This window comes from Jatropha curcas, chromosome 4, assembly GCF_041381405.1.
Source record: "Jatropha curcas cultivar XTBG-Jc1 chromosome 4, XTBG_Jcur_1.0, whole genome shotgun sequence".
Classification (NCBI taxonomy): domain Eukaryota; kingdom Viridiplantae; phylum Streptophyta; class Magnoliopsida; order Malpighiales; family Euphorbiaceae; genus Jatropha; species Jatropha curcas.
This window is the reverse complement of record NC_143154.1, coordinates 22,406,912-22,420,070: the sequence shown is the minus strand read 5'-3', so window position 1 is coordinate 22,420,070 and position 13,159 is coordinate 22,406,912. Positions and strand designations below refer to the sequence as shown.

The following is a 13,159-nucleotide window of genomic DNA, read 5'->3' as shown; positions in this document are numbered from 1 at the left end:
CTTATATTCAATGTAGATGGTTCATCCAGAGGAAAGCCAAAGCCCTTTGGTATGGGGGGTGTTCTTAGGGATCATCAAGGGCGTCCATCGTACCGCCCAAACCGATCCAAACCAACCAAAATCGATTCAAAATCGCAGTTTCAAAAGATTGATGGTTTGGTTTGTTTTTATAAAATTTAAAAACCGAGCTTGTGGTTCGGTTTATGATTTTAGAGTCAAAACCGTCCAAACCGAACCAAACCATATATATATATATATATTCATTCTTTTTGGATGAAAATTTTCTTAGCATTAGATTAATTTATATTGAATAGTAAATTATGAGATTAATTGAAAATAATTTCTTATTAATTAGATAAATTATAGATTATTTTATAAAATATTCAAAAAGATTCATGTAAAATTAGATTAATATATATGTATAAGCTATAAGCATATAAAACTATAATTGTTTTATAAATTTTAGTAATAGATGTACATATAAAAATTCTATATTTATAATTTGCTTAATTATTATCTCACTAACAATGTAACATGTTCATATACTATACTAAGAATATACATATAAAAAATTAATTTAATAACTTTTAATAGCTATTCAATCTGTATTTTATGGCATAATTTTTATTAATTTCATTTTTCTTATTTAACATTATGTCAATCTCTTTTTTTATTAACTAGATGAATCAGAAAGTTTAATCTTTATTATTTCAAACCGTCTAAACCGAATCAAATCAAATGAAATTGTGATCAAAGGTTTGGTTTGGTTTGAAAATTTTTTATGATTTCATTTTGATTTAATTTTTTCAAACCGCCACTTTAGGTTTGGTTCGATTATTATATTCAAACCGATCCAAACCGACCCACAAACACCCCTAAGGATCATAATGATTCAGTTCTTTGTTTTTTCTCTAAAAGCTCTGGTGCGTTGATAAGGCTGAACTGTTAGCAATCCTTTTTGCCTTGGAATTCTTCGAACTCTTCTCAGTTTAGTGCTCTTCCACTTATTATTGAATCAGATTCTAAGTGTGCTATTTCTTGGACTACTAAGGCTGCATCTAGACCTTGGAGCTACTGGTCTGATTTCAATCGATTGGATTCAATCTTATCTTCTCTTCCTTTGGTCTCTTTCACTCATATTTTGAGGTCTCGCAGCTCTATGGTAGATCACTTAGCTAAAGGGGGTGTTGATAGGTTGAATTTCTTTGTTGCTTGGCTGTGATTTAGTTCTTTGTACTGCTATTTCTGAGAATAGCCTTGCCATCTGCCTTCTTTTCTTATCTTAGGAGAAGTTGGCAGATTTGATTTGGGCTTTTCATTCCATTTTGTAGTCCATATCGGGTATAGGATCTCTTGGTTATAGAACTTTCGATTTATATAGAACATTAGAGTTGAGGATTTGTAGTTCTTGTTATCTTCTTTCTCTTAAAAAAATTCATTTGTGTTTGCTGTTAGAAAAAAAAAATATAAACAATAAAGCTAATTAAAATAAAAAAGGAAAAGGGTTTTTTAATTAAGAAATCAAATGCATGCATAATACATTTTACATAAATATTAATCAAGAGATGGACTTCTCTATTTATTCACTAATACTACAATATGATTATATCAAGGAGCCATCTTGTGAATAAAGAAATTAATTGGCCCTCCTAAATCGGAAAGGAAAAGCTTGATCTTCACCCACAATCAATAATCTCTTTCCATTCTCCATGAAAATACTAGCATCCAAACATCTAAACCTAGGACAATTTGGCCTGTCACAAACTGGACACCATATCAAGTTATAGAGACCATTATCATCAATTTGAATTCTAAAGAAGCTTTGATCTCCTCCTGTCACAATAAATGTCCTCGACACTTCTTCATCATTATCTACCCTCCATCCGGTGGACTGAACACAAGTCGTAGAGGCTGAGAATGAAACAGTGAAAGGAATATCCTCTCTTACAACACTATCTCCATCATTTGGCGTAAAAACCACAGGAAGGCCTTGTGAAACGACAGTTGAAAGAGGTTCTTGACCAACGTAGAAAGGGCATGAGCCGGTGCGGTTAACCAAGGTTAAACCACCAGCAGTATCAGTGGCAGCTGGAAGCACGTAATATTCTACGCCGCTTGTAAGGGGCTGTCCATTGGTGTCGAGTATGGTTGTGGATTGAGCCATGGCAGTTGTTGCCATGACAAGCCATAAAAAGGTGAAGCTTCCGATGAATCTGAACATGGTTAAATTCTCTGGTATATAAGAAACAATCAAGATTAAAGAAATTTGAATGTATGTATTTTTGGATAAGAGTTGTGAGGTATTTATAGGCTATGGTACGGCCATACGGACATGGTAAAGTCCAACTTGATACCCTTTGCGTGGATGATATAGTCGTATGTGTACAGCAGTTGACAAAGATGAGATTATCAAATCACTGCCGCCATGGCTGCCGTAAGGTGCAGAATTAATTATTGTGATTAATTACAAAGTAACAAAACATTTTAATTGTCAAATTTAGTTATCATTTTGACTTTGTGTATCATCTGTCATATACTAATTCTCAGAATAAATGATCATTATCCAAATAAAAGATTAAATGGGATCCATTGATTTGGTGATCGCAAAATAAATATCTTAACAACTGAAGTGAATTATTGTAAATCAACTAAAAATTTGTGGAATACAAGTGCTATAAAAATTAAAGGGTATTAAGTAACATCAACTATCACTAAAGTTCGCAATTCTTTTTTTTTTATTATTATTTTATGAATAAGTAAATAATTTGATCTAATTAAATCAATAATTTTTAATTTTTAATTTTTCAATTGCAACGAGGGATTTTTATTTTTTTTTTCTCATTTGATTTATAAGATTTGCTTAAACCCGATTTATTAACTCATCCATTGATTAAACAAATAAAAAATAGTTCTTTTATTAAAATCACCTTATTTTTAACCTTTCATTAAAGAGAAAAGGAGAAAGCGAGAGTATTTTTTAAAATTTTATATTTTGATTGATTTAGTCATATTATCCGTAAAATGAGCCCCTCCCCTCTATTTGACAAATTGTTTGAATTTGTTGCCCACACGAACATAGAGTGAAATGAAGCTAATAGCAAAATGATAACAATTTTTTCCAAATATTAGAAAAAGAAAAGCAAGAAAACTTTGATAGGAAGATACCAGTTTTTGCATGGTTGGCACTTTATATATCGAGGGAACTCTGCTATTTCTTTAACACTCATCCATCGTTCTTTTAATTATTTACACGTTGGACGAGTTGTTATATATGCTGTATTTGGTAATAGGTTTTTAAATAGTTTTTAACATTTCGATTAAGTGCTATTTTTTATAGTATTTGATGACATAGTGTTTGAATTAGTTTGTAAATGTTAATATAGCATTTTACAAAAAGTTAACTCATATAATGTTTAATTTTAACATTTTATGAAAAGCCTATCCAGCTAAACGCTACCAAATACCTAATAGCTACCAAAATAATTAATTTTGCTGAACCGGCCCATAATTATGATTTTGAAATAGTTGTTAGTAGATTGAGAGATTTTATATGTAGTTCGCTCTCGGAATGAAACGTAATATTGAATTTAGTTTAAATTCCATTTTTTTCATGTTTTTATATGAATGAAAATATTAAATTTTCTTATATTATTTCAATTTTAATAACTAAATTACTTTATTTTGTATCATTTACAAATGGAAATTATATTAAAGGAAATAAAGTACATTTCGTATAGATGTTATTCTTTTAAAGCAATTAGTATTTGCAGAATTAGGTGATCAAAAATAGAAATTAAGATCTTATTTGGGTAATGTAATTAACCTGAAAACATTTTGACATCTGACAAAAAGTGAGTTATATATAAAGAAACCACAACAAAATATAAAATCAAATTATATAAACATGTACTTTATGAATTAATTAATTATATTATGTTTGATGTCTTCTTGTGAATCATCCTCATGTGAGATCTTTTTTTTTTTCTTTTTCGAGTATTGAGTAGGGATAGCCAAAATCCAGTTTTCGGAACCAAAACCATCGGTTCCGAACCGGTGGGAATCGAAACCGGAACCGGTGGGAACTGAAACCAATCCGAACCGGAATTAGAACCGTCCAAACCGATTCGATTCTGGTTCCACCAGTTTTGAAATTGTGAACCGGCAGTTCCAGCTCCAGTCAGAACCGACGGTTCTAGTTCCGTCTGAACCCGGTCGGAATTGTTCGAAACCAGCCGGAATCGTCGAAAAAGCGGTCAGAGAACTGGCCAAAATCGTTGATTTTAGAACCGTTGAGGAATCGGAACCGGAACCGTTCGGTTCCAAATCGTAACCGAAACTGTTAATTTTCGGTTCGGTTCCGAAACTGTGGCCACCCCTAGTATTGAGAAGGAGATTAAAACCTGATTCTATTACCAAGCCGTACATGTATTTACCACTAGACTATGTATTGGTGTGCGTGAGGTCTTCCTTTAACGATTCCTCTTTTTGTTGAAAACTGTATATATTATAGAAAATGAATATAAAAAAAAAATAAACTTTAAAATTTCATTCAGCAAGAGACATCTTCTCATTTATTTACTAAAATACGATGCCAAAGAGAAGTCAATCCTCCTCTAAACAAAGAAATTAATTAGTAACTCTCCTAAACTGGAAAGGAAATGCAGGACCATCCAACACAAACAATCTCTTCCCGTTCTCAATCACAATACCAGCATCTCCACATCTTGGCTTTGGACAATTTCCACTTGGACAATTTGGGCACCACCTGAAGTTATACAGACCATTATGTTTTCCAATATTAAAATAATCTTTATCTCCCCCGGTCACAATAAATCTCCTCGATGTCTTTGGATCCGCCTCACCTACCGTCCACGCAGTAGGTTGAACACAAATCGTAGCGGCTGAAAATACGATTTTAAAGTCTCTGCCCTCTCTAATAACACTGTCTCCATCTCTTGATGTCAAGATAAGCGGAAAGCCTTGTGATACAACCTCCGATAGTGGTTCTTGACCAACGTACAAAGGGCAAGAGTCATTGCGGCTGATCAAAGTCAAACCGCCGGCTGTATCAGTTGCAGCTGGCAGTACGTGGTATTTTACACCACTTCTAAGAGGTCGTCTATCTGCGTCGAGCACAGGTGGAGATTGAGCCATTGCGATTGTGGCCATGAGTAGCCATAGGAAGCTTAAGGTTCTTAACATTGTTAATGGTTGATTTGGCTGTAGCTGAAGTAAAGAAGACAAGTAGAGTTTGTATGCATTTTTGGGGAAGAGTGTGTAAGCTATTTATAGCCTAGGCTAGGGTATATTTGACATTTTGTAAGATAGGATATTGAGACATGGCAATATAGAAATCCAATTGTCTTACGGCCAACTAATAAAATGGAAATAAACTTGAAAAAATTTTCCTAAATTGAGTTCATGACCCCATTTATGTACTATGAATATGGTAACAAATCCTAGTTATAACTATATAGGATATTAAAAGATCGTAGCTATAACTATATAGGATATTTTACCCAATAATTACACAATATTCTATAACCATAATATATTCTAACATAGACTAAATAAATAAAATTAAGGATTTCCTAAAATGTGTTCTAATTTTTTTTTTAAATTTATAATTAGAAATACCATCATTTCAATAAAAACTTCAATTTCACTGATTTAATATATAAATAGGGTTGTACACCCAATTTAAGTAAGTTTTTCCTAATAAACTTATCCAAGAGACTTTCAAACCTCAAGCTTTAGGTAAAGACACAAGTAGTAATTGTGGTTGATCACAATTGCGTTGCTGCGAATAGATTTGTCTTTGGCGGCTGAGGCGATGGATCTGTGACGCATAATAATCACCTTATGCCAACATAAGGGAGGATCACCTATTTGATAAGTTGTTCTCCATTTAAATAAGTCAACAAATGAGGTAATGGATACATGAACATGAAATGCTCAAATGCATAATTTTTTTTTACCTCATGCTTTGTAAAAAAAAAAAAAAAAAAAAAAAAATTTATAGCACCCTCGCCTCTAATATTTATCGATTAATATTTCAATTTATAAAATTGCAATTATTGACGCTTTACTTGTAATTTTTTTCAATTAAAGACTTCAACTTTTAAATGTAGGTCAATTAAATACTTACTGAATAGTTAAAAAATGTGAAAATTATTATTTTAAAAATTATGCTAACCACATATCAAATCGATCATAAATGTCAAAGCCAAAAATATAAACAAGAAACTTTTTTTTTTTGTTTAGTTAGCATAATTAACTTTTTTAGTTCACTTTGTTAAGTTTTGTTGGTTTGTGCATTTTTATAATCTTTTGTTAAATGCTTTGTGTGTTAACGTGTCACGATCTAAGACCGTGGGCCGGACTGGCACTAGGGATTAGGTAAACTTAAGGCTCCCAAGACCTGTAGTAAGCCTAATTTACGAAAACCCATTTCTTTTAAGCCAACTCTGGGAACAATAAGCCTATATTTCGACGTTATTAAGTAATTTCAACAACCCATATCTCTGGTCCAGCTTCAATATCTCATACAACTCATATATATATAATTCACGTTATTTATAATATGAGCAAATTGGTCTGTACATAACCTTTTAAGAGGTAATAAAGTATAATCCACATGTTTACTGCCCACTATACTATTAATTTTTATATAATAAGATATAAAGCAAAACATCCTAACTGTAAAGTCTAGTAAATGGACACGGATTGTTCATACATACAATACTGTACAGTTTAACATGTCTCTGCGAAGAAAGATGCAGAGCATATTTGGATTAACAAAATGTCTACCTACTGGGAAAAATTTAAAGGAAAGGGATGAGTTTTACAAACTCAGTGAACAATAATAAATAATGTATAATCTCGATAGTCACGCAAAATACTTTCCAGATTTGTATAATTAACACACAATTAATCAAGCAAGTGTCACGGCATCAGCATCTTCAAAGATATCACCTTCACATAATCATATCAAGTAGAGATTGGTCAATGGCGTCACCAAACCTCCAACAGGCTGTTCTGACACATAGTCTGTCCTCTTATACGTGTGCACCAGAGAGCTGATCCCCTTTACAAGGCCAACTGGTCTAATTCTCACCTGACTAGTTCTTATATTATTTTCCATTTCTTCTCTTCTTTTCATTATTAAAAGCAGGTTACCCTATAGTTTTCAATATCATTCATATTATATTTCATCGGGTGCACACAAGGGCGCCGATCTCCCTTACATGGCCAAAGGTCTCGAACCGTCATCATAATCCCATGGGAACCCATTTTATCCCAATTTTCATGCAAATAAGGCACAGTATTGCTACATCACAAGTAATTCAATCAATTCATATAATATAACAGATCATATTCATGATCAACGTGCAACACATGAGTGTAATCATGATGTATATGATTATATAACAAGTGTACAGTTAAATATTATATTTATGAAGTGAATAATAATATTAATAATTATATTTCAATATTATCTTGTTAATATGTGAAGATAAGGATTAAGTATCAAATACATTTATATAGCATAAATGGATGATGCATGTATGGTAATGGTATGCACAATTTATTATTACTCACGGTGATAGGAGAAAAACAAGCTTTAATTTGGATTTTGATTGGCAAGAGCGGTAGACGAACTCGAACGATCTGGATAAAACATAAATATAAAGGAAAGATCATATCAGACAAATGACTTTCTTTAAATAAAAAAATTAAATAATTAACTTAATGTATATCTGCTTAAATGTTAACGATTTAATATATTTATTAATTATTACTCTCACAGCCCATCCATCAGGCAATCAATAATCCAAGTACTCAATTACCACAGATAATAATTTTGTATTCAACTCTTAACTTATAGTTCAAAATAACCCTTCAATTTGGTCTCCAAATAACTCGTCAATTATTTATTTTATTTCCTTAGTTGGCTCTTAATCCTTAATAGTCATTAACATAAATATCCAGATATGCTATCAAACCTATTAAATAATAATTTCCACCTCCAAGATCTTTTTTTTTTATTTAAAACCCAAGACACAATAGATTTTGAATCAAATTCAACAATTCATGGTGAGAGTTTGAACTGAGATTGAGAACACAATTCTATAGCCCTAAAAATTGCTCTTAGTTCAGCTTCATTAGAGTCAATAATACTAGCTAATTGAAAAAATAGACTCTTTACTCCACCTTTATTATTCCTTAGCACACCTTACCTCACTTTTATTGTTACGATTTGCACTTACGAATTTGCCTGTCAACCTTCACACTCCAGTTATTAGTCTTATAAATAACACTCGAATTCTCCAAGTTAAATTCTAATGGATAAGATAGACATTTCTCAAATCATTAAGGGATCAATCATAATTCTGAAAACTGAAGCGGATTAGTCGATTTGATCGGTTAACCAAGAATCAGACTGTGGTCCGGTCTAAATTGGATAGTGAAACCAAGAGGTTAAAAAATCAGAGAGAACCGGTGAGAACTAGACAAAAACCAGTGAACCAAAGTAGCATTTTATTATGGTTCGATTCAAAAAAAAATTTAAATAAAAAAAGAGAAAATATGAGGAACTTAGATATAATAGCAAAAAGCTTGCTTAATCGACAAAAACAATTATGGATCGAAAGTCTTTAGTCAGACTTTTAAGAATCCGATTTAGTGAACCTCTACATCCACCGATTCAGTGACCAGTCCGGTTCTCAGAACATTGGAATTAACCATGTTATAAATTATTTTTATTAAAAATGTAAATGATTATGTTTTTCTTTAAATTCAACTCTTTTATTACTTTGTTTTGTATTTTAAAGAGTTATGATTTAGGAATTTTGGAGATTCAAAAATTTCCTTGTATGTCAAATTTCTTTTATTTCTTCTTGAAAATATCTCTATTCTTATTTAAACATTTCAAATTTAAATTTTTTCATTAATTTAAACTATGCTTCAATTTGAGAAGTTCGAGCTCCCTAAGTCATTGTAAGTCTAGCGAAGGGATATGTTGATAACTTGCAAATCCAATTTTCTTTTATTGTTATATTTGTGTTGATTTGGTGTCATTTTGTGCTTAAAAGAGTGGTTTAACTTGATTTATTGTTTTTATGCTAGGAAAAGTTGGATTTGATATGAATGAAGCAAAAAGGAGCACAATTGAAATGTTTTGGAGCAAGGAAGGAGCTGCTGGAATTTTGGAACACAAATGCAAGCTATTAGGCTCTTAACCTTGGGCAAGACTAAGCAAGAAATCAGACCAGCGGACTGATTGTGACATTATTGGCTGGTCACGACTTCTTCAACTAATTCCAGCACGTTTTACAGCCACATGATGATATTAGACACAGTTTTTAGTGGGTATTATTATTGTATTAGTTGGCCCCACTTTCTAGGGGCTATTTAAGTCGAAATTAGGTTTTTTTGTGGATCATCTTTTGCCTCCCTGGGGTTGTGACGAATTTTCAGAGAATTTTTGAGAGATTTCGGCCGACCTTTCAATTCTTTTCATGATGTTTTCTTCCATAGCCATGTGTGGCTAAACGTTCTGTTCAGTTAAGGATAAACCAAGGTAGAAGTTTGATTTCGATTGTGAGATTATATTGAACTTAATTGAATTTCTTTATTCTATTGCATTTATATTCTTTCTGTGACTTATTGGGAAAATATATCCCCTAGCGAAATTTTATTGAATGATTTAACAGGGCCCGTTATATTGTTTGGTTGAAATTTCCATAGCTATTCGGCGTAATCAAATCCGTAATTGTTTGGTTAGGTTGATGCAGTAGTAATTAATATAACGTAATTGGGTAGAATTTTTTAGGTTGTATTAAGAAAGAATATAATCAGATTTAAATGGATGCTCGTAGTTTCTGTTAATCTGGGCAGGGTTCTATTAGATTTTAAAGCGGTTAACAGTTAAATCCTTCATCGTACTTAGGATTGCTAGTTAATTAGGGGTTGTTATTAGATCGTATCTTAGCAACCTATTCCTACGGTAGAATTGGTTGGGTTGACGTTCTTTCTGGCTATAACTTGTCTGTAATATGAATTAAGGAATTAATCTTGAATCAATGATCACTCGAATCAAATCTTCGAACCGCGGTATGCCTTGGCTGAATTTACTATCAATTGTTCAGGTTCAATTTTTAATTTTATTGCATTTATTTCTTTGATTAAATTTTAATTCGTTTAGTTCGATTATTAAATTCCCCCGTTTCAATATCTATTTTTAATTTTATTTTCAATTCTGGTTTATTTTCGACAAAGCTAATCCCTAGGGTTCGACCCTTCTCACCATATTTACAAGTTTTATTTTGTAGGAGAGCAGGTTAATTATTTTTGGCGGATTCGACGCCCGTCAAATTTTGGCGCCGTTGCCGGGGATTAGTTAACTTTACTGTTTGTTGTCTTTTTGAATGACCAGGTCTGAAAATTTGCCAATATTATTTGATCCTGAGATAGAGAAAACAGCCCGCTCACTAAGGAGACAAGCGAAGGAGCGAAAGTGAGCCGAATCGATTTCCGGAACTGAACCGGAAAGTCCAGCAGCTGGTCACCTTGATTTTACAGCTGAAACCGAAGAAGAAAGTCTTGAGCAGGAAGAGATTCTTATAGAAATTGACCAAGAGGAAGTTATGGCCGAAAACCGCACTGTTCGAGAGCTACAGGCTGCCCCTGTAGAGCAGCAGCCTATGTGTATTACTTACCCGGAGTTGGAAGCGCCATTTGAGCTTAAATCGGGTCTTATTCATCAACTTCCGACTTTCCATGGAATGAAGACCGAAAACCCGCATAATCACTTGAAGGAATTCCATGGAGTTTGTTCTAGCATGAGACCGCAGGGGGTAACTGAAGAGCAAATTAAGTTGAGAGCATTCCCGTTCTCTCTTAAAGATGCTGCTAAGGAGTGGTTACTTAATCTACCTCCAGGTTCTATCACCACATGGCCTGATATGGCTCGAGCATTCTTGGACAAGTATTTTCCTGCTTCTAGGGCAGCCATCATACGAAGAGAAATTTGTGGGGTTAGACAAAAGGCTGGAGAGAGTCTTTATGACTATTGGGAGAGATTCAAGAAGTTATGTGCAGCCTGCCCGCAACATGGGATGTCTGAGCAGTCCCTAATACAGTACTTTTATGAAGGGATGCTTGACATGGAAAGGAAGATGGTTGATGCAGCTAGTGGGGGAGCACTTGTTAATAAGACTCCATTCGCAGCAAGAGAGATTATTTCCACTATGGCCGCCAATTCACAACAATTTGGCCAAGTTGAAGAACCCTCCAGGAAGCTATATCAGGTATGTGATTCTTCCATTCAGTCTCAACTGAACGAACTAACCTCTATTGTTAAATCTATTGCTGCAGGGCAACCTGTGAAGAGAAGTGTGTGCGAGGTATGTTGCAGCGATCACCCAACTGACACATGTCCATCGTGGTATGGTGATCAAGAGCAAGTTAACGCTATGGGAGGATATTCCGGGCAGCCCCAAAGACCGATGGGTAACACCTTCAATAATGCTTGGAAGAATCATCCTAATCTTAGCTATGGAAGCCACAACCAAAATTTCCAAGGATACCAACCAGCTAGACCACCTCCTCAACAAGCTCCTCCCCCAAAAATACCATTGGAAGATATTGTGAGGTCACTTGCCACTTCTCAACAAGAATTCCAGCAAGAAACGAGAAAGGGAATGTAGAATATGGAACAACAAATTAGTCAACTTGCATCTTCCTTGAGTAGACTGGAAACACAAGGGAAGCTTCCTTCCCAAACGGTGGTAAACCCAAGGGAAAATGCAAGTGCGATCACTTTGAGGAGTGGTAAAGAGCTAAACACAGCAGCCCCTAAAAAAGGCAGCAGTAGTTCTAAGGAAGAAGCTGAAAAGGAGGTAGAAATTCACCGAAATGGGCCTTCCGAACAGGCTGAAGTACGGCAGCCCCAAACCTTTACTGTTCAGCCTCCTTTTCCCGAGAGATTGGCTAAAACAAGGAAGGAAAGTGAAGAGAAAGACATTTTGGAGACCTTTCGCAAGGTGGAGGTGAATATTCCATTGTTGGATGCTATTAAGCAAATACCCAAGTACGCAAAGTTTCTCAAGGAACTTTGTACCAACAAAAGGAAGGTAGATAGTGTTGAGAAGGTGGAGATGGGTGAAGTTTGCTCCGCCATGATTCAAAGAAAGAGGCTCCCACCAAAGTGTAAAGATCGAGGTATGTTTGCTATTCCTTGTAAAATAGGCAATGTAGGGATTAAGAGATCTATGTGTGATTTAGGAGCTTCTATAAATGTCATGCCTTTATCTGTTTACTCATCTTTCAAGGGTTGTCCCTTGAAAGAAACGCGTATTATTATTCAATTGGCAGACAGGTCTATAGTGTATCCCGTTGGATTGCTAGAAGATGTTTTGGTTCAGGTTGATGATTTAATTTTTCCAGCAGATTTTTATGTACTTAATATGGAGGATGATAAATCCTCGACTGTAGCTGATTTATTGCTTGGGAGACCTTTTCTCCGCACTGCAAGGACAAAAATTGATGCGTATGAAGGCACATTATCTATGGAGTTCGATGGTGAGAAAGTCGAATTTAATGTTTATGAGGCTATGAAGTACCCTAGTGATGTGTCTAGTATTTGTTCTATTGATGTAATTGATCCTTTAGCACAATAAATGTTTGAATTAAATGCTGTTGATGAGCTTGATTTAGTGCTTTGCAGGAATATTAATATGGACAGCATTAAAGAGATTGAGGAAAGCTTCTTGGTTAATGAAAGTGTACAGGAAATTGTGTGCGAGATGGAGACAAATCAGCCCCTAATGAGCAGCCGTAGTCATATTGTTTTGCTTTCTCACCATGAGAAGCTTTTACCATCTGTTTTGCAGGCACCCAAGTTGGAGTTGAAACCGCTACCCGACCACTTAAAATATGCATTTTTGGGGAATGGAGACACATTGCCTGTTATCATCTCCAGCAAACTTAGTGAGGTTGAAGAAGAGAGCTTGGTTCAAGTTCTTAGGGAGTATAAAGAGGCCATAGGATGGACAATAGCAGATATTAAAGGGTTGAGTCCATCAACTTGTATGCACAAGATTCTTCTAGAAGAAGGCAGCAAACCCACAAGAGAAGCTCAAAGGAGGTTGAATCC

At 34.3% G+C, this 13,159-nt stretch overlaps 3 protein-coding genes, 1 non-coding gene and 1 pseudogene across 4 annotated transcripts; 2 read left to right on the top strand and 3 right to left on the bottom strand.

Moving 5' to 3' along the window:
* Positions 1-1,483: 1,483 nt before the first annotated feature.
* Positions 1,484-2,256, bottom strand: LOC149496991 (kunitz type trypsin inhibitor 104-like). Its single transcript, XM_089720536.1, has one exon. It carries the CDS (start codon positions 2,219-2,221, stop codon positions 1,637-1,639), a length of 585 nt encoding a protein of 194 aa, XP_089576662.1. The 5' UTR covers positions 2,222-2,256; the 3' UTR covers positions 1,484-1,636.
* A 2,264-nt stretch (positions 2,257-4,520) lies between these two features.
* LOC105644049 (kunitz type trypsin inhibitor 111) lies at positions 4,521-5,271 on the bottom strand. Its single transcript, XM_012229290.4, has one exon. It carries the CDS (start codon positions 5,200-5,202, stop codon positions 4,627-4,629), a length of 576 nt encoding a protein of 191 aa, XP_012084680.1. The 5' UTR covers positions 5,203-5,271; the 3' UTR covers positions 4,521-4,626.
* Positions 5,272-10,430: 5,159 nt separating this feature from the next.
* Positions 10,431-11,711, top strand: LOC149496989 (uncharacterized; annotated as a pseudogene).
* On the bottom strand, positions 11,016-11,122 carry LOC149496990 (small nucleolar RNA R71). The gene has a single exon (XR_016320729.1). It is a non-coding gene; the product is annotated as a small nucleolar RNA R71 (small nucleolar RNA).
* Positions 11,712-11,714: 3 nt separating the features above from the next.
* On the top strand, positions 11,715-12,683 carry LOC149496988 (uncharacterized). Its single transcript, XM_089719988.1, has one exon. The coding sequence runs from the start codon at positions 11,715-11,717 to the stop codon at positions 12,681-12,683; it is 969 nt and encodes a 322-aa protein (XP_089576114.1).
* The last annotated feature ends 476 nt before the right edge of the window (positions 12,684-13,159 follow it).

Excerpts from the sequence above, each read along its gene's own strand:
- LOC149496988 (XM_089719988.1), top strand. The coding sequence starts at position 11,715 with ATGGAACAACAAATTAGTCAACTTGCATCTTCCTTGAGTAGACTGGAA.
- LOC105644049 (XM_012229290.4), bottom strand. The coding sequence starts at position 5,202 with ATGTTAAGAACCTTAAGCTTCCTATGGCTACTCATGGCCACAATCGCA.
- LOC149496991 (XM_089720536.1), bottom strand. The coding sequence starts at position 2,221 with ATGTTCAGATTCATCGGAAGCTTCACCTTTTTATGGCTTGTCATGGCA.